This window comes from Astyanax mexicanus, chromosome 22 (assembly GCF_023375975.1).
Source record: "Astyanax mexicanus isolate ESR-SI-001 chromosome 22, AstMex3_surface, whole genome shotgun sequence".
NCBI classification, from domain to species: Eukaryota; Metazoa; Chordata; class Actinopteri; order Characiformes; family Acestrorhamphidae; genus Astyanax; species Astyanax mexicanus.
The window spans coordinates 11,349,507-11,372,629 of NC_064429.1; the positions used below are offsets into that span (position 1 = coordinate 11,349,507).

The 23,123-nt window shown below is 37.7% G+C and overlaps 2 protein-coding genes across 2 annotated transcripts; one reads left to right on the plus strand and one right to left on the minus strand.

Annotated features, from left to right (window-relative positions):
* Positions 1-6,702: 6,702 nt before the first annotated feature.
* On the plus strand, positions 6,703-8,953 carry LOC125787069 (uncharacterized). Its single transcript, XM_049470853.1, has 4 exons — positions 6,703-6,997; positions 7,092-7,382; positions 8,515-8,562; positions 8,748-8,953. The coding sequence occupies exons 1-4, from the start codon at positions 6,793-6,795 to the stop codon at positions 8,951-8,953; spliced, it is 750 nt and encodes a 249-aa protein (XP_049326810.1). The 5' UTR covers positions 6,703-6,792.
* A 4,776-nt stretch (positions 8,954-13,729) lies between these two features.
* LOC125787013 (uncharacterized) lies at positions 13,730-18,894 on the minus strand. The gene is made up of 5 exons (XM_049470756.1): positions 18,819-18,894; positions 16,886-17,179; positions 16,180-16,473; positions 15,809-16,087; positions 13,730-14,538 (listed from the first exon to the last, which is right to left on the minus strand). Exons 1-5 carry the CDS (start codon positions 18,880-18,882, stop codon positions 14,321-14,323), a joined length of 1,149 nt encoding a protein of 382 aa, XP_049326713.1. The 5' UTR covers positions 18,883-18,894; the 3' UTR covers positions 13,730-14,320.
* Between the last annotated feature and the right edge of the window lie 4,229 nt (positions 18,895-23,123).

The window sequence follows — 23,123 nt, forward strand, 5'->3', positions numbered from 1 at the left end:
AAGCAGATTCAGCTCAGTTTTATGCAGAACAAGTCCAGCTTTAGTACAGTCTTTCTGCATGGCTGTAAAAATGCTCATATAAAACTACAAACTGTGCCTTACTGTGCCTTACTACCAATCACCAGTACACTAAAGACATAGGTAATACTGAAACTTACCTGTGTCCTTGGGGAGTGGCAGCTTTTGTAGCCTTGAGTGGGCTTGGGAAAATCGCTGGTGCAGGAGGGTTTCAGGTGACCTGTAAAAAAAGAAAGAAATATTAATATATTGCACTCTGTTCTTTTGTAATTATAAACGTACCTTTTCTGTCTTAAGAGTGTGATTTCTGATTAACCAGTTGTGTAAATAGTTGAATGTATTATATGTTGTATATTGTTGTAATCGGGTTTACCCAGGGGTATATCTCTTTGGTTTAGTCTGGGGAGGCTAAAGGGGTATAAAAGGGGTAAATGGGACATTTTGGGGTTGGCTCAGGGAGGTGGGAGGCTGGATAATGTTTTTCTGTAATCTGATAACCGAGCTGATGAGTTCAAGAGACTCTGCTATGGACTGCGTATGCTTTACTCTTGTGGTAGCTTTAGCCACTTATTCCAGCTGACTCTGAGCACAAGTGTATTTAATTAGGTGTATATATTTTGTTTTGTGTGGAAAATAAAACCAAACCAGCTGACATCTCACCTGTTCCAGAAATTTATCATTACCCTTTACAACCTGCTATTTAAACAAGGTTCCTCCTAACCACACAACCCACACTACCACACTTACTATAGCCAGTGATGGGAGTAACGGCATTGAAATAAACAGTGTAACTAACACCGTTACTTTTTTTACTAATTACTCTGACTGTTACTATAACACTGTTACCATTTCCATATTACACCCCGTTACTGCACATTACTTTAACCGCTCAATTAAGTTTTTCTTAACTTTGTGCATACAGACAAAGGGGCAAGTGTGTGTGTGTGTGTGTGTGTGTGAGAGTCACAAGGGAGGGGAGGATGAAATAATGGCCTAAGCAATTGTAACGTAATGTATTTACAGTAGTGTTTAATACAATGCTTACGCACTATATTGCGCATGTCTGCGTGCTGCAGAGCAACACACTAAAGCAATTGTTGTGATATGTATGTGTGCGCATATGGCTCGGAAGAAGATGTCCTACTCCATCTGTGCAGTAAAATCTCTTACAGCAATGATTGTTTTGTTTGCTGTCGTCAGTGTTGGGAAGGTTACTTTTAAAATGTAATCCCTTACAGATTACTGATTACATCACTCAAAATGTAATTTGTAACGTAATCAGTTACATTACTTCAAGTGAGTAACTAGGGGTGGGAATCGTTTACTATCTCACGATTCGATTCGATTCCGATTTTGGGGGCCACGATTCGATTCAAAATCGATTTTTGATTCAAAACGATTTGAATTATAAAAATTTCTGCTTCTGGCTTATGAATCTTATTGAAAAAAAACCCTCCATAATATACACTGGTCCTGGAGCAAGTAATGTGTTACAAAAACAATAAAATGTGCAGGAATGTGGGTCCTCAGTGACAGAGAAATCACTGGGATATCACAATGACGTTAAAGGTCACCTTCCGTCGTTTTTTCTTTCATTTTAAAATGTCTAGTTGTGGTCTCTAGTATGAATGAATGACATGTGAGCCGTTTTTGTAAAAAAAAAAGTGCTCAGGTGTCTCTGTATAGCTCTTTTTTAATGGACTGTTTTAGGGGTGTGTCCAAAATGACCGGATTCCAGCTTTGCTCATGAATATTCATACATGCAAACAGAATGCAAATATCTCTCCTCTGATTGGCTAGGAGCACTGCGACGCCCCTCCACCGCTCTGCCGCTCACTGCCTCCCACCTCCTAACTGATGAGCGGTGATGTTGCGTCGCTTCAGCTCCGCCTCTGGGAGTTTCTCGAGCCAAGGTGGGCTGGTCTGTGAGTTTCTGCCTACGTAGGCAGAAAGATAATTCAAAATTCACCCGTTTTTCGGAGGGGGGAGGGGGGATTTCTTTGCTTAGCTCCTGCAGACAATGGGGGCTGCAAAACAGTTTAATGTGCAGGTGTACACATTCAACTCGGAGAGACCTACTGTATTCCACAAAAAACAAGAAAAATCGGATTTTCGCGGAAGGTGACCTTTAATGAACAATAAATAAATAATAAATAACACTGCTTTATTACCAGGCTACTAGCGGTGGTGTGTAGGTGACGCTGCTGGGCTGATGTGATGATAGCAGTGAAGCGCTAAAGTTCAGGAGCAGCTGCTGATTAACTAGTTAACTTTAAGGTCGTTGTATTTCTTCAGAAAGGGGGCAGGAGGTGGAGAAATTAATTCATATTGTCCATTCCTTAATTCCTCTGTGATGAGGAGCTGAAATTAGCTCTGATTAGCTTATTGTTATTTTTCCGTTCCGCCTTAAATGCTGCAGCCCGCTGCCACCTGTAGCGTTATTTAAGGTGGAACTGGAAAGTTAGCTAGTTAGCTAGCTAACAGTTACTGAAACTAACTACTAGCGATCTTTTTTATGCTTGTTATGAAGCATTCTGCCATAAAACATTGAAACTACACGTTAATCTAAGGTAATATAGTGCTTGTTCTGCCATCTTACCGGTGATTCTCAAACACCTACGCTCTGTGTGTGTCTGGAAGATCTCCGTTTGAAGTGACAAGCCCTATCCCCAGGGTTGCCAGGTCCAACAAAAATACCCAGCCCAAAATCAGTCTAAAACCCGCCCCTCAGAATCGATTTTGGGACATTTTAAATCGATTCTGAATCGTAGTAAATGAGAATCAAGATTCTTATGTGAATCGATTTTTTGGCACACCTCTATGAGTAACGTAATCTGATTACTTTGGATTACTTACAATTAGTGCTGGACGATATGGCCAAAATTCATATCACGATATATTCCTTAATTTCGGTCGATACGATATAATTTCGATATCGATATAAATACTTAGAAGGCCACAGAAAACTGCGAAGAATCCCTGCAATGGAAATATGTACCTACTACTGTCTGAAAATTTAATTTAAGTCTTTGAAACCTCCTTTCACGAAAACATTATAATACTTAAGAAATAAAAAATAGTCAAGATAAATCAATGCTCAATTTTATTTGCATATAGCAAAATAAAAACATGACATCCCTGTCAAACATAAGCCTATATAACTATTACCAATAAAAATAACTTTAAATTAGGACAGAAGCAGAGCTTCTTATTCTTTTGTAAACAAATTTAACAGATTAACAGGATAAAGAATAAAAGAAGCCTTTATATACATAAAAGCAACAAGATTTTCCCATCAAATAAACAAACCTATAGGCTTTATCAACTATAAATAACTTAGTTACAATATAAGCTACAAAAGTGCTTCAGCCAAAATACAACTCTTTATAAACATAAAAGGAACATGATATCCCCGTCAAATAAACAAACCTAAAGGATTCATAAACTTTAAATAACTTAAATAACTTACAACATACGCTATAAAAGTGATTCAGCCAGTATGAGGAAAATATTGTATGTAGTGGAACTGATTGAGGTGGTGGAACAGATTAGATGTTTTAACGTTACCGCTGCTAACCTGCTCCACTCTCCGGCACAATTTGCAGCAAACTGAAGTTTAGCAGACCTTCGAGAGTTGATTAGACCTCCCTCCTTCAATTGATCACTTGTGGAAGCGGCAGGGGCATTCATTTTGCATCAAAAATGTCCCGTGCTGGGAGCCAAGAGGACCCGCGGCTGACCGAGAGGACCCGCGACTGACCGCTGACCGAGCGGACCCGTGGGTGGACCGAGCGGACCCGTGGGCGGACCTGAGGCTAGGCTAGGCTAGGCTCGGCTTGGTTCCGCTCCGTTCCACTCCAGCGCGGAGCATTTCAGATGCGAACCGAGTCTACCTTAGCCATGGATCCGCTCGTCCCGGATCCGTTTGGCTCCAGCGCGAGGCATTTTAGATGCGTAGCGGACCCGAGCCTAGCCTAGCCTAGCCAAATCTAGTCTAGCCTAGCCTATCTGGCTACGTGCCTAAGTGATTACATCATCACGCACAGAGATAGTCCAGCTACGGAGGCTGATTGTGTTCAGCTGTGCGGCGAGCTGACGCCAGTAAAACGCCTGTCCGTGACAGATTCTGTAAATAATACATATCGATATACCACAAAAATGATATCACCGTTATTGAAACATTTCTTATCGCGATAAATACCGATATCGAATTATTGTCCAGGCCTACTTACAATATTGTCGTTGTTTTAAGCCTGAATGAATGTAGCAACCACATATTGCATATTATCCTTTTATTTTTCTTTCCAGTTAACAAATAGATAAACAAATAAAACAGCCTTTTCAATCACAAAAATACTTATGAAACCATTTCATCAAACAATTTTATGAAACACTTCTATGAATTGATAATAAAACAATTTAAAACCAAACAATGTAACAACAACTGTAAGCTATCTACTTGCAGGTTTGCCACCAGTGTTAATTTTGACAAGAAATTTTGATTTAGTCTTAGTTATAGTCTTGTGACGAAAATAGCATTTAGTTTTAGTCACAATTTAGTAATTTAGTCAACTTAGTTTTAGTCGACTTAATGTCATAAGAATATAGTCTACTAAAATTACAGTAAATTTAGTCGACTAAAATGTAAAGGGTGTAAATGTAAATGCTTTTTCATCAGTTCCCTTGAATTATTAACTATACACTTATATGAAATGAAACGTTTAATAACCACTTGAGTAATATTGTTAATGTTTGAATGTGAAATATATTTATATATGATTTAATGTATATAATTATTATTATTATTATTATTATTATTATTATTATTATTATAGGTGTGTGACTATATATATATTACATTTAAAATTTTGCTCTAGAAATCAGGTCATAAAACAACTGAATAGTTAAATTATAGTTTAAACAGAGCTGTAGATGCAAAAACAGCTTTTAAATGATCTAGATCTCCAGCACTAACCCAGCACACCTACTGGAGCTACAGTCTATAAATGAGATCAAAAACACACCTTCACACACACTGTCCTGTAGAGATGCTCTCAGGATGTACTGAGAGACTTCATGAGTTAAAGTGAGAAACTTATGAGAAAGTGCTGTAAGGAACTTTACACAGACTTTTGGGTTCATAGATTCACTTATTTTATTGTTTTATTTTGGTTATATTATTGAGTTCATTTCTGACCTGTTCCTGCTTTAACACTAGCTATATCTTTCCCACTGTGAGACTAAACAGATGATCTGATCTTAATGAGTGAGTTCTGTATCAGTTCTGTGTTTTAGTGCACTGCTGAGTTAAACACATCAGCTCATGAAATAACATCAGCATTAAAACGCGGATCTCTGCATGTAGATCTGTGTGACGCTGAAGAAGCTGAAAGATTAGTGGTGTTTTTACCGGAGATGGAGTCGCTCCACGCGGTTTACACGTTATCTTGTTTTTCGCGACGTCAAAGGTGAAATATATCGTCTCTCTCTCTCTCTCTCTCTCTCTCTCTCTCTCCCTGCTGAACACTGTGGAGTTAAATTCCAGTCGAGCTCCGTAACGACAGGTTAATTCCCGGGTTTGTAACTGAGCGCGCGGCGCTCATGCAGCAGAGGCCGGTACTGCTTGGATGACTACCCCGCTTATCCCGCCTCTCCACCTTCGCTAAAGTAGCAGTGATTGGATCTCTTCTTAACTGGTCCCTACCTTTCACAGAACTAAATCAGTTCTGATTGGATTTCGTCCCTGCCAAACATTTTCGTCTTGTTTTTATTCGTTGACCAAAATGTCAGTTAATTTCGTCTCGTTGTGTGTGCGGAGCCGCTGTCTGCCCCTCCTCTCTCTGTGTGTGTGTGTGTGCAGCGAGACGGGAGGAGGGGCAGACTGTTCCCTTTGCGTTTTGTCAGTGTTGGAAGAGCAAAAATAGGAAAGTACCGCAATGTAATCCTTTTATTTTAGCAGAGTAACTGTAATCTGATTACCACTTATTGAAGCAGTAACTGTAACGGATTACAGTTACTTATAATGTGTAATCTGATTACATAACGCCGTTATACATATACATAACGCCCAACACTGGCTGTCGTGCACATCTGGCTTATAAAACACACCCTGAGAAGGTGGGGGCGGGTGTGGTGGGGGGGTGCTGGTTAGGGGGATGTGAGTAACACAAAAGTAAAGCAATAACTAGTTACTTTTATAGTGGAGTAACTCTGTTAGTAACTCAGTTACTTTTTTGGAGAAGTAACTAGTAAATATAACTAATTACTTTTTCAAAGTAACGCCCATCACTGACTATAGCTCATATTTTCCACACATTCCTGGATACCCTTTAGCCTCAGTTGCTAACCATTTTAAAATGTAAATGTAAAGTTTTTTTTTTTTTTGCAGGTTTACCATGCAGTCCTGCACGGCTACCCTCAGTGTGCTGCTCTTATTTGCTACTGGTGCGTGTGTGAACTTCTGTCTGGTGTTTTTAATGATTTTTCTCTTTACAATCAGCACTTTAAAATTTTTAAAAACTTTTAAAGGCCACTAAACAGTTTAATCAGATAAAATGGTTTAATGCTGAAAGAGACAGTGGGTGCTTGGAATGTGATCAGCTTAGTAAAATGTACCTATTGTTTTTTATATTTATATAGAACCTTGCTTTATAATCCAGTATATTCATTTATTTTTCAGTGGCTGAATCAGAAGTTTCTACAGTGAAGGTGAAGCTCAATGACTCTGCTGTTCTGCCCTGCTCTGGGAGATGTTCTGGAGTGATCAGATGGACCATGTTCAGTAAACCCAGTGAAACTCTGGCTGAGTGTAATCGGACTTCCTGCAGATCAGTGAAGAAGGGATATCAGATGATCTATAATCAATACCTGCAGGGTAATCTCTCTCTGATCATCCCTGTAGCTGATTTCAGAAAGAGAGGATATTACATTTGTGACTGTGATGATAGAGATGTCTGTGATGTTCGTCTACGAATTAAAAGTAAGTGTAAGTAAGTAAATTCACTGTGAGAATCTAAAGTGATGTAGATTCAGTGATTTACTCTCATTTTTTTTCTGGTTGTGTTTCTCATCAGCTCTGAACTCTACAGTTTATATGAAGGTTGGAGAGACTCTAGTGATGGAGGTGGATGTATTGGAGAAAGTGGAGGTGATCTACAGCAGCACAGATCCAGCTAAACCATCCAGCCGTCAGTTCTGCAGGGTGGACAGACGCTCTGTAGAGTTTGAATCGGATTACACACAGAGAGCATCACTAACATCTGATCTGGAGCTGAGAGAATTAAAGGAGTCTGATAGTGGGGTTTATACCTTACAGTACATGTTGACAAAAGAGGTCATCTGGATCTACACAGTGATCGTCCATGGTGAGTATTTACAGTCTTTATTACAGTTATAGTGTCTGTCTGTTCTACTGGCAGTGAAAGTGCTGATGGAGGTGGTGAACGAAGTGATGAAGGTAGTGGAGTTGGTGATGGTGGTGATAGAAGGGGTTAGTGGTGATTGTTATTGAGGGGGAACAGAATTTAGGGGATCAGTGGTAAAAATCATTAACAACCAGGTAAATCCTCTGACCGTTACTATCTAAACAAAGTTCAAGCATATTTCACTGCAGTTTAAAGGGAAAGAAGTCTTTTAGGGCTGCATCTACAACTGTTCAACTTCAACACACTTTGAAGCGGTCACTAATGGAAGGAGTTTTAATGTAAAGTCTGTGTAAATTTGTCAGAAAATGAAATCTGATCTTCAAGTCAAAAGGTACTGACAAATATAATGTTCCTAAATTAATAACACAAAACATATTAGAAACAACCATAAAAAATCATAGTACCAGTGGAAACAGTTTGTGATTCCTTTTGTTACTAGAGCTTGTGGACTAGAGCTAATTTAACCACTCAAATTTTATGGCCTTTTCTTCACACAAGAATGTGATCCACGTCATGCCAAAAAGAGCTTACAGCGACTCTATGATCAAACATTGTTGACTGGAAAGGGTTACAAAGGGGTTTGAAAGACTGTAGAAATTCACTAGTCTACAGTAAGATAAACAATCTACAAATGGAGACAATTAACTCATTTAGAACGTACGCACCAACACTTCAAAAAGTTGGAACCACTACAACCTATTGCAGCTGTTTTTATTAGTTCCACTTACTTTTTCAGTCTTTTGTTGCCCTGTTGGGTTAATCCAGAGCTTCATTAGTTAATTAGATTAGTGCTTAAGGTATAAAAGCACAAAACCTGGACTGATTTGGGAGGAGGGGGATAATAAACCTGTTCTTAGCTAGTAAACTTTATTTAATATATTTAATTTTAAACCACTAATTTCATTGCTGTGTTTTTTTAAGTAAGAAAAAATTTATATAAATATTTTTATTTTAATGTAGCCTGATGGTGGTGGAAAAAATAAATAAATAAATAAATAAAGATACATATTGAAACACAGCTCTTCAGACTGAGATCTTACTCTGTGACATTATTATTTTTGTTGTGTTTCAGGTGATTCTGAAGCTGGTGGTCAGAAACAGAAACCCAGTCCTTCACCAGGTACACAATACAGATCACACTGCATACACACTAATGATTCATACTGTTACTGATTATTCATAATTATTAATAAAGAGAACCTCATCTGTAAATGTAGTTTTATGTGTAACAGGTTTATAATAAACAGTTATAATAAAACATTAATTATTTGTGTGTGTGTGTGTGTGTGTGTGTGTTCTCTGCAGGTCATGGAGCTGCTCTACCAGGCTGGGTGTTTGGAGTGTTGGTAGGGTTGGGGGTGGTGTGTGTGGTATCAGTGGTGGTGATTTGGGTGCAGTGGAGAAAAATTAAGCATCTCCAGAGAAAATCAGCGAACAAAAGAAATCCACAGAACAACAGCTTTCCACTGACTGAAGTAGGCAACAACAACGATGCAGACGAAGAGGAGTAATTCATCCAGCAAAACAGTAATATTCAGAATTCTGCCTAAATATAATTCCCAATCTCTCTCTCTGTATTATATATGAGTGTGTTCCACAGCGAGAGTTATTTTACTCTTCTACTGTACAGTTAGAATAGATAAACTGATCTCTGATGGGTTTATCCAGAGCATCAGTGATTTCCAGACAAAAAACTCAGTTGGAGTTTGGAGAAAGTTGTGGGCTGATGATTGGAGGGTGGAGGTGATGCTCTGATCTGGAGAAGTTTAATAATCAGATTGAGAAGAGGTTTTTTCACCACATTTTATTCTAACTAAGCACTCCTTATCTCCAACAGCTCAGGATCTGTAGATACTCAAGTAAGAGATCTTTCTGTGAATTTCAGGATTGGTGCTGCTACCATTTGTGATCTTAACTCTAATGATGATATTTCCTTGTCTTAAGAACAGGAAACCATCATTTTTAATCTCTGGACCAAATATGCACTTTAACCTCTGATTCAGAGACGCAGTGAGAAATCAGCTCTGGGTGCTGCAGTGTCTGACTGTTTAATGTTAAATTTGAATATAGAAACTTTTTACCAGAAACTCGATTTCATACGTTTTTAAATCCAGCTTCTCAAGATGCAAATTTCAAAGTTTTTTAATTCAGTTTTGTGATTTCTCAATTTGTCAATTGATAACACAATCCTGATAGTATAATCCAACCTACTTTTGTTGGGAGATAAAAAGTGGAATGAAAAAAAATAAAAATCCAATAATAAATAAGTTCAATATACATATATATTTTCCCGAAATTTAGAGTGTAAGGGGCAGAAATGAAACACAAGCAACGTAGAAACCCCTTTTTATCTTGACTATGCTAAATATACCAAATGAAATAATGATAAAGAAAAACTACTACTACGCACTACAGCCTTTGTTTTACATTTACAGATTTACACAGCAGCATTTACACAGATTTATTACAGTATAAGGTACCAGTGGTTTTAAGGTGGCTTAAGGTACCTGTACAGTCATTTAGCATTTTATAAACATATATTGTTTTACAAATTAAAATTTGTTCACAAACTTTTCCTTTTTAGTTTTTAAACTGAACTTTCATTATTACTGTAAGTTATCAACACTGATAGCAGTGTGTAAATCGTGTAGTCCCTCCCATTTCATGTGAATCATGTGCCACACCCTGTAAGAAAATGATGTGGTAATGTGTGTGTGTGTGTGTGTGTGTGTACTGCTTTTATTTGGCACTCTGTGTAAAGGGAGATACAGCCAGGGTAGAGTACTGAGTGATGGTGAATGGCTCCTGTTTTTTTACTGATATGTTGAGAACAAACGTCTCTCTGTGTGAAATCAAATCAATCAAACTCAGTTTAAAAGTTTATTCTTATAATAACTGAGAGAAACGAGTTCCAGTCTGAGCCACTAGTGTTGTGGTACATTTTTGAAGCTCTCACTTATTAGATACAAGAGCTCTTTCCTTTCTTTGTTTTACTTATTTAACATTATTTTATATTTGATTTTTTATATTACTCCTTTTATTGTCTGTCTTGTGAATATTTAGGTATATTTAGGTGTAGGTCATATTATGTGGCTGGAACACAGCACATGAAGCTAATGTGAAGCAGCCAGACTTCACGGTGCTGTAGTGCGACCCCAGATTTCTATAGTACCGTATGTTTTCGCACTATAAGGCGCAACAGATTATAAGGCACACTATCAATAAATGTCTTTTCTGGTTTATTTTCATACATAAGGTGCACCTGATTATAAGGTACATTATGTGACACTAGTAAGGAACAAGGCTGTTGCCATGTTTTCCTTCTAATTCATCCAATCTGACCACTGGCTGGTGAGACCTGTAAATCTGAACTTAAATTGCCAGATTTTCACATAGGCATTAGCAACTAATCAGCAGCTAATCACTAGCACTAGCTGCTAAGTGTTCCGGTAGCCCAGGGCGATATAAGCTAGCGGATTGTTCCACGTAGCTTGTTTTAACACAGTAAACAGGCAGAACTACAGTCCATTATTCTCACCCCTGAACGTTGAAAGAGCTGTAGCATTTAGCATGGTTAACAGCTAATGCTAATACTGTTCCAGCAGTGCTAGCCAAGGTTAGCAGCAGGCTACAAGCCAATAATACTTACCTCTGAACAGCAAAAAATCTAGCGCTGCGGTTAATGCTAGTACTGCTCCTTAATATTAATGCTACTGGCTTTACTCCTCTTTAAAACCTGACTGGTAGAATTTATACATAAGGCACACTAATAATTTTTGGGAAAATGTATTTATAGTGTGAAAAATACGGTAATTTTTGCCAGTATGTATAAGGCTGTGAATTATAGGTCAGGAAAAAGTTGGGAAAGCCAGTGTGAACAGAATCATGATGTAATCAGACTAATAAATCAAAACCTATAAAAGGGGTTTGTGAGAAATGTTCAGGGGTGGAGATTAAACACTGCCCATCAGATCACACTGTGTTTATTTATTACCTCAGTGGGAGGAGCTTCTGAGGCTAGTCTAGTTTTGCTGTTTAATACTTGAAGACATGAAAACATGAAAAAATTCACTTGAAGAAATATTAGAAACAGTCGCAGATTATTCAGTGAAGTTGAACTGTACCTAGAGATTTTTCTCTGTCAGACTGAAAAACTGAATAGTGAAGAAAAACACTTTATAATGGCAGCATGAGATCCAAACTGTGAGTGTGATCAGCACTTAAAGTGTAAAAGATCTGTTTTGTTGGGTTTTTGTGTTTTGTGCACTGTTGGAAATCATATGTAAATGCAAATCTGATCTTTTTCTGTTCTTATTGTGCAAATAAATGTATTTTTATTTCCCAAACATTTCTGGTGTGTATGTTGTGTTTGTTTCAGACTCAAACTAATTCTCTATATGCAACAAACTTAAATCTGGAACTTTAGAACATTTTATTAACTACTTTCAGCCTTAAGTCTTAAGATTAAGAGTCTGAAAAAGGCATTGTCTTGTTTTAAAATGTTAGTTTCAGATATTTGAACACATCTAACCAAGCAGAATTTAAGGTGGAACAAATGTAACAAAAAAAAAAAAAAGTTGTAGCACTTGAATTAAACTTTTTTACCAATTAAGGTGGAACAGAGAAATATAATAAGCTACAGGAGAACATTAACTCTATAACAGCCATAGCACTTAACGCAATTTTGGTTTACCTTAAATGGTGCATCAGTTTAATCTATACATCTGTAATGGCTTCAATTTTAAGTTGTAACAAAAACATTGAATCAGTCGGTGTTAGTGTGATTGTGCAGCATTTAACTCCAGTCCTATAGCAATTTTAAATACTGATGGAGGGAAGTAACGCCAGAAGTGGAAGCATTACATTACAAAATGAACCAATCATGTAACCCCACACACTGCAATGGGTACTCTTGAAGCGAACCCCTGAGAAGTTGAGAAGCTCAGACATCAGTACACAGCAGGATTAGCCAGCAGACTTTGTCTGAGGGTGGAATCTGTACCAACTGTTTGTAGCAAGTCAGATAAGGGCAATGTAAGAACTTTTAAATAAGGAGTTTTGTGCTTCTATCACAGTTAAGAATGAACTAGCTTGTTTGTCTTTTTCCATTTTGCACAAGCTAACACGGGGTGTGGCAGGCAACTTCCTATTTACATAAAAGTGACAGAGCCCTTAAAGTTTCTGAGAGAAACTGAAACTGCAACGTACTTTAGAGGGGTTTCTGTAAGAGCAGAGTCTGATCACTGATGACTTTTTTACCATCAGCATCACCTACTGAATGGAAAATTAGCACTTCATGTCTTCTGCTTTTCTTCATCCAGGCTCTCCGATGAACACATCATATCCCATATATTTTCAATGTGTAAACTTATTGATTAATTATTATTTTATTCTTTAAACATTTCAAGGTAAGTGCAAGATTTTTGAGAGATAAAAATGAAATGATATGAAATGATGAATAATTAATTAACCGATGTCTATTGATGATTGTAATAGTTGAGCTTAATAGTTAACCTAAATCTGTCATTGGTAACTAATGAACCGTATTGTGTTACCAGTGTATAATTCAATATGTATAATTAAATATACTTAACTATAATTCACTATCACAAATGTAAAATCTGCTAAAATGAAGTGAAATGTTGACAGTCAGTGATAAAATATAGAATTTCTCATGTAAACATGAATTTAAATGACAAGAACAGAAACAAAGACCATGAAATACCTATAAATCAATAGATAAAAAAAAACTGATTGAATACAGTAATTATGATTTTAGTTGTGATTTAGAGATATAAGTATAAAGTCAGTATTATCAGCTCCTCTCAGCTCTCTAGTTTCAGTGTTTTGGAGTAAAATGACTGAAAAAAACATCAACCAAAAGTTTAGTTCTGCTGTGAGAAACAAGTAAAGGAGAAGATTCTGATTCATTATTTAACAACTGTTCAGATATTTATCTGCTGCCATACAATAAAAAATAATACAATGATATTAAAATCAGTATTAAACGTAAAAGGTATCCAGTGTAAAGACTTTAAAATATGATTCAGCACCTTTAAATTACTGTAGTTTTTATTAGATCAGAAAAGAGAGAGTTACAGTAATTTAAACTAATTCTGTCATAATAATTACATTTTCAATTTATCATTATACAATATATGGACATAAACTTCATTATATTTGTTAATATTTAATTTTCCATTCTCTATGTCTGAATATTATTATAAATTAAAAGTTCATTGCTGTTTAACATGGTGTAATCTCATTATTGTATAGTTCTTTTATCATTATATCATCTGTGTCACGAAATGCTCTTAAAATGACATTAATATAGTTTACAAAATCTCCTTAAAACAAGTCTAGCAAATCTGACAAATCTAATTGTATTTACCCCACCCATTTATCAGGACTCATCCTTATCATTAGTAATGCTCTGACACTAGGAGAATGAGGACCAGTGCCTGTCTCCTCCGATACATGTGAAGTCAGACTCTGCCCCTTTTCCAAAATGTCGCATGTAGCATCAAAGGAAAGTGCTGGATCCCCAGCTCTGAAACATCAGCTAACAGATGCCTGTCCTGACCAATATTACAGTCGGAGTGTACCCACCCAGAGAGAGCATCACCAACTGTACTCTCTCTCTCAGACTCCGGCTGCTGATGGAGATGCAGCATGATACAGGATCTGAAGTTTAAGTGAAACAGTAATATAGTAAATACAGTAATACAGTAAATGTCAGTGTTAATGTTTAGATGTTGTATCCAGAATACAGAATAAAGAATACACCAGTCAGAGATGGGCGGGTCTATAATAAAGATCTGTATTTGAGTGAAAATAGAAAAGAGGAGAAGACTGAGAAAGGGAACACCCTCTGAAAGTTAGGGGTCATGTGACAGAATTTCCTCTTCTTCTCCACGTGCTGGTAATTTGTTCATCAGGAAACACTCCGTTGTGTTACTCCTCCTCACAGACATCATCACCACCAACCCAATCAGGACCAGAACCAGCAGCCCATTCACGCCCACTGACAGCCACGCCCACCCCGACACCGCCGCTCCTTTATCCGGGTCTGTGTGTGGGTGTGGCTGTGGGTTGTCTACAAAACACAAAAACAAATATTAACTACAGAGCTTTAGATAACTATTACAATATATTCATCTTATTTTTACCACATTTATTATAAATTGTGCTGATTATGCTGATTTTATTAGTTTACCCTCTTATAAAGACATGAACAGTCTTATGGTAGGTTTTGTTTTAACAGAGCGAGACAGAATATAAATCCTGGTGACAAACTACAACAAAGGTCCGATCTTCTCATGCAGGCCAGATTGAGAAAAGACAAAACGCAGGTAAAAATGACAGAGTTTTTACAAGAGGGATTAGGCCTACAAGAGTTGTGAGGGACAGGCAAGGCAAGTAACTGAACAGCAGCAAATATACCAAACTACATACCCATTAGAGTAAACAGGCAAAGCAGGGGTGGCAAGGAAAAGGCGATAAACAATGATACAAAAAGGGTTTCTCAGGGGGTTCTGGGGTAATTTTCTCTTTTATGGGGTTTTTTATCCTCTATGATTTTATTCTCGTCCAGAACGATCATGTACGTGTTTTTTTATCAGACATCCTCTGAGAAAATTACAGGCTGAATTATCTACTGTTTTTCTCTGAACTCCGTGCCTCTCCGGTAATTTTAGTCCCGTCCGGACGCACATCTCTGAGTTTCGTCTCCTCGCCTTTAATAAAATAGATATTTGTCCACTGTTTTTTTAATTGCAGTCCAGATGCCAAAGCTTTAACACTGATTAGAACTGTGAACTAAATGTATTACTCAGGAGCAGGAGTATATATACTAGGGAGGACAGTTGGAGCCAATTAGTAACTTGGAGAGCTGGAACAACATAGCAATATGTGAGCAGTGGAGTCAGGGAAGTCTGGTGTGGGTGCATGCTGGGAAGTTGAGTCTTTAGGGAACAGTTCACAGTCTTGAGCAGCAGACTGACAGATTTCCTACATGTTTCCAACAAGCGTTTCTCCACCATATACTATGTCACAGTTTGCTTGAGAAGGAAATACTTATTTTATTATATCATTAATTTATATAATATTTATATACCATAGAAATTAGAGACTCTTTGTGTCTTTGTAAGGGGATATATGGTGAAAAATCTAGTATTGGTCTCTCCCAGTCTTTGTCTTTTGACTTAAACTTAATGAGTCCCAGTCTTAGTCTTCACATAACCTCTCCTTTGATAATCTTGGCTACAACACTAAACACTAATCATAGAATAAAAAAAAATTCTGACCATCCCATTAATCTGAGGCTCCAGCACCAGTGTATCTGTAATTTAACACTATTTTCATACCTTGGACAGAGACTGTGTAGACATGGATCGCGTGTTCGTTGCTGGAGTCGCGGATGGTGTAAACTCCGCTGTCAGACATCTTAATTTCCTTCAGCTGTACAGCAGAGACCACTCTCTGAGAGTAATTATTATTACACCGCAGCTCATTCACTGTACAGACCGGAGTACGTGACAGACCAACACCATCACTATTATTATAATACACCTTAACTGGGTCCGTCACGTCCATTTCCAGAAACAGAGGATCTCCAGGTTTTATAAGAACTGTGGAGTTCAAAGCTGAGGAGAAACACAAGCACATTTTAACCTTAACTTTCCTACAAATCATTTTTACCCAGATTTTATTACTGAAATAACAGCTGAACACTTACTCTCGATCTGAAGACGCACATCACAGATATCCTTATTACCACAGTCACAGGTGTAATATCCTCTCTTACTGAAATCAGCATCAGTGATGTTCAGAGAGAAATCTCCCTGGAGGTATTGATTATAGATCATCTGATATCCCTCCTTCACTGATCTGCAGGAAGTCTGATCACACTCAGCCAGAGTTTCAGAACGTTTGTGAAACACCGTCCATCTGACCACTCCAGAACATCTCTCAGTACAGGGCAAAACAGCAGTACCATTATACTCCACCTTCACTACAGGAACACGTGAATCTGAAAGTGATTAAGAACTGATTAATTAAGTTAATCCAACCATTGAGTGCATCTACATTCATTATTGAGGAAACTGTACTAATCCGCTGACCCCGCTCTGTTATTTTACACTGACAGAGCACAGAGCCGCTGTCGTTCCCAGTCTCTTCCACTGTGTTATAATATCACTGTCAGTTGGCTGTGGAATATTTAGTAGTAGTGAATAGTGAAATTTCACGACTGGTGCTGCATCCTGTCACTGTACCACAGCCGGAGTTCACTGAGCTCCTGAGAGCCTGAGACCCATTCCTTCACTATATTTTGTAGAAGCAGTCCCAGCATGCCGAGCTGCTGCTTTTATATATTAAACACTTGTGCACACAGAAGATATATTTAGGAACACCTGAGTAGACAGGTGAATAGTAGTACTTACCCTCGATCTCAAGTTGAACATCACAGAGGTCTTCACCATTACACTGGCATGTGTACAGGTTCCTCTTCCAGAAATCTACGTTACTGATGGTGAGGGACATGTCTCCTTTCTCGTACTGAAGCAGATTAAATCCCTCCTTCGCTGATCCGCATGCAGTCTGATTACACTCAGCCAGAACAGTGAACGGGTTCTGCACCGTCCATCTGAGCCAATCAGAGCAGTAGGAGCAGGGAAGAGTCGCAGAGTCATTGAGCTTCACCGTCACTCTACCTGACAGTTTTGTATGTGCTGAATCTGGAAAAAACAGAAAGGAACTCGTTATATTCAGCTTTATTACAAAAACAGCCACTGGCATGCTAACATGGCATGCTAACCATAGACACGTACACATAGACGCTGCATAGACGGACCCCCCTCTATCGGATGGGTCTCCCATACGCCCCCCGTGCATTAATTAGTACTTAATAATAATCACAACTCTAAATATTTATAACAGATTTACACAGGGTTGGGTTTGTTACAAACAGCAGAGATGTAGTAATGATTCAGGACGCTGTAAGTTTTCATACTGAAAAAACGAACACATGGTATGGCATATTAAATGAATGTATGTATAAATGAATTAATTTCATATTTATATGTACATATACCACTGAAACATTATGGAAGAGGAAGATGGATGATCACAAGCCATCAAACCACCAAACTGAACTGCTTGGATTTTTACACCAGGAGTAAAGCAGCATAAAGTTATCCAAAAGCAGTGTGTAAGACTGGTGGAGGAGAACATGATGCCAAGATGCATGAAAACTGTTTGTCAGCAGGACAGATATAGATTTATAGGCCATCTTATCTTGGCCACAATAACCAGAACTGTCTTTATATGAAAGCAATAGGAAGGCACATATTTGGTGTGTCATCCCAATTCTACATTGTAAAAGCTAATGATCACCATCTTGGCTAATGCATAGTAAAAATAAAAGGAGCAAATTACTCCACCCCTCTTTGGTCTATATAAATATGGCTGTAAAATTATATATGCTTTGTACTCCTCTATTAAGCTGCTCTCCTCTCGAAATGGTCTTCACATCTGGCTTTTTTGATTAGTTTGTTATTTTTGGGTTTCTTAGAAGTATCTTAGCCATATCTTAAAAAAACGTATTACTTAGTGCTGTCAGAATCATTCAGACTGAACTTAACTGAGGCGGGTGAGGTCTGTAGTTCTTTAGATATTATTCTGGGTTCATTTGGGACCTCATGAATGAGCTGCCCATGCCCTTTTGGAGTAATTATCATTTGTGAATAATAGCTATCAGGTATGGCAGTAATTAGACCTGGATGTGTTTGATAATTAGAAATATGTATGACAAGTATGACAAAAAAGCAAAAATAACGACACCACTCTAAATATAAGGGTTCCTGGACTATGAGAGCTATAGGTAATTTCTCTTTTATTAAGGGTTTAACAGTAACTGTGCTCACTTCTTTATTTTTTTTTATTAGTTTTCACTTCCCATTTGAGGTTTTAACATGTGAAGAAGAAGTTTTTGTTTGCCTTAAAAACATGTGACCAATGTGTTTTTAGTAGTGATACCACAAAATAACCATTTCTGATTCCATAATGAACATTTTACAGGCTCAGTCAAAAGTCTGAAGACAGGACTGGATCTGATCATTATGAAATCTGACCAAATCAGAATCAGCAGATAATGAGTGTCTTTTGATAACTTGTGACTTACCCTGTATACAGTATAATCTATTTATGAATATCTGTGTGAAAAACATTCAGTTTAATTAAACTTTAGGAAGAGTTTCTACACTAATACTCTATAAATCATGGTAAAAATAATCATCTTTGCTTCTGATTCTGAACTGTAAATGTGTTAAAGGTTAGTTAGATAGATTTACAGTGAGGAAAACTGGAATCACTTACCAGTGGAGAGAAGAGTGATGATCAGTGAGATCAGAACACAGAGAGCAGATCTGCAGAACTTCATCACTGAAGAACCAGGAGAACCAGGAGAGACGTTCTTTCAAATCCTTATAAAACACAGTTAAAGACAGACGCAGTATAAAGGCACCTGTGAATGAAGTGAAAGCTGTAGTTCTTTTTTTCTTACTAAAGAAGGTTCTATTCATTGTCTTTACCTGCGTGATGCTGCAATGTTCTTAAAGAGACGAGAAAGAAACGAGCTTATATAGATTACAGGACAGAGATTTACAGAAGCGCTGTCAATCAGGAGAATGATTCCTTTGAAATAAAAAAAAGATTCCCAACTTTCAGTTTCAGGTTTAGTTATGTTACTGGTGTCAGCCAGTTTCACAAGATCATGGGACTGGCTGTACATTTCTGGTGAGAATGGTATATACTCTGTAAGTTTCGAATAAGCTGCAGGATTTTTAAAGTGGATGTAGAGAAGTATAAACATATACCATTCCCACTCCCTATTGGTTTAAACTGTGATCCATCAACACCTGCACCAGCACTTTGGAAACTGAGCTGCTGGTTGACGCTGTGAAGATACACCAGCACCTCATTTAGGGGAGCAGCAATGTTATTTTATTCTTTATTTTGTGAAAAGCTCAGTTTCCTCTCCTGAGAAGAGTTTGTTGGACACGTCCAGGTAGCTGCACCGTTAAAATAGCAATCCACCAAAGTCAGAGCTCACCTGATCTACTCTTAAAGAGAATGATGAGCAAGAGACACTCTGATTGGTTTATTTCTTGTTACACCCAAAATTAACCACACCCCTCATTAATTAAGAAAATTAGTACATGCTTTTTTTTCATTTCGAGACACACAAGGTGTACTTTTCCTGTCGTTTCGATAGCAAAGACAGACTGACACACCCTATATCAAGCTGCACAGTGCACAGATCAGCCTAGTAAAGGATGGCTTGAGCTGCTGGAGCTACTTGGGTGTCCCATCAGTGCGTTCCATCACCAGCAGATGTAAGGAGTGCACAAGCAGACACAAGCGGCTTTCTCTTTACTGGTTTAATAGAAGCTTCTCCAAATCCACTGTGAAAACTAAACATACTGTATTAACAACAAAATCAGGCATGCAACAATTATACAGCAAGTAAAATAACATTTACGTTTACAGTAAAATGCAAACAACAAATCATCTTCACTGGGGTTTCCTTATATCAGTTATAACCACTGTTTTTCTAGCTGATATGTCAAAGTAATTATTCTGCTAATATTAAATAAACAATGTATTACAATTGAACTTGAACTCTTATTAACAAACCTAATTATATAAAGTATATAAATTATAAAGTATAAATTGATTGAGTAGGTTTTTAACGCCATGCCGACACACTAGGGTCATTTTTACGGCGGTACATAAGTCAGTTCTTCTGAGTCATTAAAAATAAATAAATAAATAAAAATTATACAAAAACAATTATAAAAGATGTTTAATATTTAAAAAAGTAAAAAAATATATATAATTTTTCCAGGTGCTGCAGTTTTAAGCACATTTGGCATCTCACTTTCATTAAAAAACCTCAGTCTATCTGAGTGCGGTGGTTTGCAGTCCATTAAAATGTTTTATAGTAAGTCTGTCTTTACAAAGATGACAGGTTGGAGCGTCTTCTCTAGTTAGTAGATGTTGGTGCGTCAACTTGGAGTGTCCGTTTTTTTCATTTTGTAAGGATGGTTTGGTGTAGAGGACTGTCCATTCTAGTGTAGGTTTGTCGAACTTTTTACTTTTTATGTCATACAGTTTGTTTAATGTTTTACTGTTCCACTCATTCTTGCCATTTTTCTTGTTTTTGAAGTATGTGAAGATCTTTGGAAAGCTGTCTCTGGATGGAATGGGTCGTGTGCTGATTCTGTCTGCAGTGGATGTTCTGGCAATTCGATCCGCTCGTTCTTTTCCTGGATTCTTGGGATCCAGCAGTAGACTACGTCGAATTCTTGATCTCGTAGTACTTTGTCCTTTCTCAGTATTTCAGTAACAATGGGGTGGACTGTGTCAGGGTGTTCCAAGGCTTTAAGGCAGGATTTGGAGTCTGTAAAAATAATACATTTTTTCTGGTTGCTTGTTTGGATGTATTCCAAGGCTAATAAATGTGCATATCCTTCTGCGGAGAATATGGAACTGAAGTTTGGTAGCTGTATACTGTGCTGGTAGTTTGCGGATGTGACTGCTGATATGACTTTTGTTTCAGTTTTGGATCCATCTGTGTAGACTGTCATATGATGTGGGTAACATCCTCTGGTTTCAAGGAACAACTGGTAGTAGTCATTCGGGTGGGTGTTTTGCTGTTGTTTTTTTTGCCAGTTTCAATAGTATTTTTGGTGTTGTATACTCCCAGGGGGCTATGAGCTGACAAGTCTGATTTATTGAATCCATGGGAAGCTCCAGGGCTTCCAGGTCCGATTTGATTCGAAGTCCTAGGGGTCAGATCTGCGTTGGTCTGGCCTCATATTTATTTTTGAAGTGATTCCTGAACGTAGCTTGGTAGGCTGGGTTCGATCTATTTCCATTGAGTTTAACAGCATATTTCAGTGCCATTGTTTGTCGTCTATGACGAACTGGTGGTTAATTTGCTTCCACATATAAGCTGTCTACGGGAGATGTGCTGTAGGCACCTAAAGCCATTCTCAGTCCCTGATGTTGAATTGTGTTTATAGGGTGTAGATAAAGTATAAAACAGCAGCATTATTAAGCACCAGTGTGTGGGGGAGGGTGTAGTATTACGGTGGACAATAATGGATGTCCCAATCTGTTCTAGTGACCAAGCCAAAGACTTGGGATTAGGGCTGATCCAGGCGTATCTCATTGGAACAGTTATTGGCTATTTTAATTCAAGTCTTTAACCACAGTGTTCAGAGTGGCATCCGATGTCCTCAAGGCTTCATTACCGGTCATTATTGTCCAACTGGCATCACTGAGGAGAGGAGAGTTCACAGAGAGTAAATTTTAAGACAAACTTGTTTTATGCCAGCGGTGTTGTGCTGCTGTAAAGTTTTTTCACTCCAGTTCGGAGTAAAAAGGAATATTTAGCACATTGTCCTAATAGGATATACCTCACTGCATCTCACGATTCCTGAAATCTGTTGAAGCTTAACTAGTGTTGGTGGCTTGGATGGTCTTTTACACTACAGCTCTAAAACAGAAGAACATCATCACTGGAGTAATATGCAAAAATATGTCACTCACAAACACACATACCCAAAAAAAACACAAAATCTCTAATCCTGTGTTCACACTGGCATACCATTCAACCCCACGGCCCTGCAGTGGAAAAGAGGTTTAACTTGCATGTAAAAGGGAACAGCACCAGTAGACAGCACCAGTAGACAGCACCAGTAGACAGCACCAGTAGACAGCACCAGTTAGGGTAATACCAGCTTGTTTTATGGAAGTGACAAAAATACATGTACAAGTACAAAAGTAAAAAATATACTTATAAGTAATGTGATAACACTTTACGCATTACAATAAGGGTACAAGTAAATACATTATTAATCGTTTTAACATTTTTGAACTGATGCTGCATCAAAATTTAGTAATATAGAGTAGTCTACACTAGTGTTAATTAATAATTACTGTACTGTTTTTAGACCCTTATTGTAAAGTGTAACCAATACAGTTACTAACTACAGTACTTATACTCATTCATGCTCCCTCTGGGGCCTCATGTACTAAGACTTGCGTGGACTTCCTACTAAAATGTTCTGTACACTCAGAGCTGAAAAGTTCCAAACGCAGAAAAAAATCTGGATTTATTAAACCGTGTGTAGACAGAATCCCATGTACTTTTGTCTTAGTACATCACAATCAACTCCCATGACTCCCTCAACTACACAGGGTGTAATGTTATAATAATAATAATAATGATAATAATAATAATAATAATAATAATAATAATAATAATAATAACAATAATAATAATAATATGCTCATCAAGAAAGTGTCGCAAGGCGCATAGCATAGTCACTGTCTTCTAAGTAATTTAATAATCACCCATGTTTTAAATAAATTATTCTAAACTGTATAATAAATGCTTTTGTTTAAATGCTTTAAATGAGTTGCTTCATACCAAGAAGCCGCCCGTCACTCACTCAGCTTATAATCTTATCCCAACCCAACCAGGCTCTCGGAAATCTGAAACGGTTTATAAGCCAGTCATCATCAAGAGCCCAAAAAAATCATAATGGTCACGGAAAACACGCTCTCGACGAATTCGGCCAACGCTGCCATCTCCAACAACTCCAGCACAAC

Coding starts and splice junctions, on each gene's coding strand:
- LOC125787013 (XM_049470756.1), bottom strand. CDS start 18,882: ATGAAGTTCTGCAGATCTGCTCTCTGTGTTCTGATCTCACTGATCATC. Junction 17,180..18,818: donor CATCACTCTTCTCTCCACTG/GTAAGTGATTCC, acceptor TGTTTTTTCCAG/ATTCAGCACATACAAAACTG. Junction 16,088..16,179: donor TGTGCGTCTTCAGATCGAGA/GTAAGTGTTCAG, acceptor GTTTCTCCTCAG/CTTTGAACTCCACAGTTCTT.
- LOC125787069 (XM_049470853.1), top strand. CDS start 6,793: ATGTTCAGTAAACCCAGTGAAACTCTGGCTGAGTGTAATCGGACTTCC. Junction 6,998..7,091: donor TGTTCGTCTACGAATTAAAA/GTAAGTGTAAGT, acceptor GTTTCTCATCAG/CTCTGAACTCTACAGTTTAT. Junction 7,383..8,514: donor CTACACAGTGATCGTCCATG/GTGAGTATTTAC, acceptor GTTGTGTTTCAG/GTGATTCTGAAGCTGGTGGT.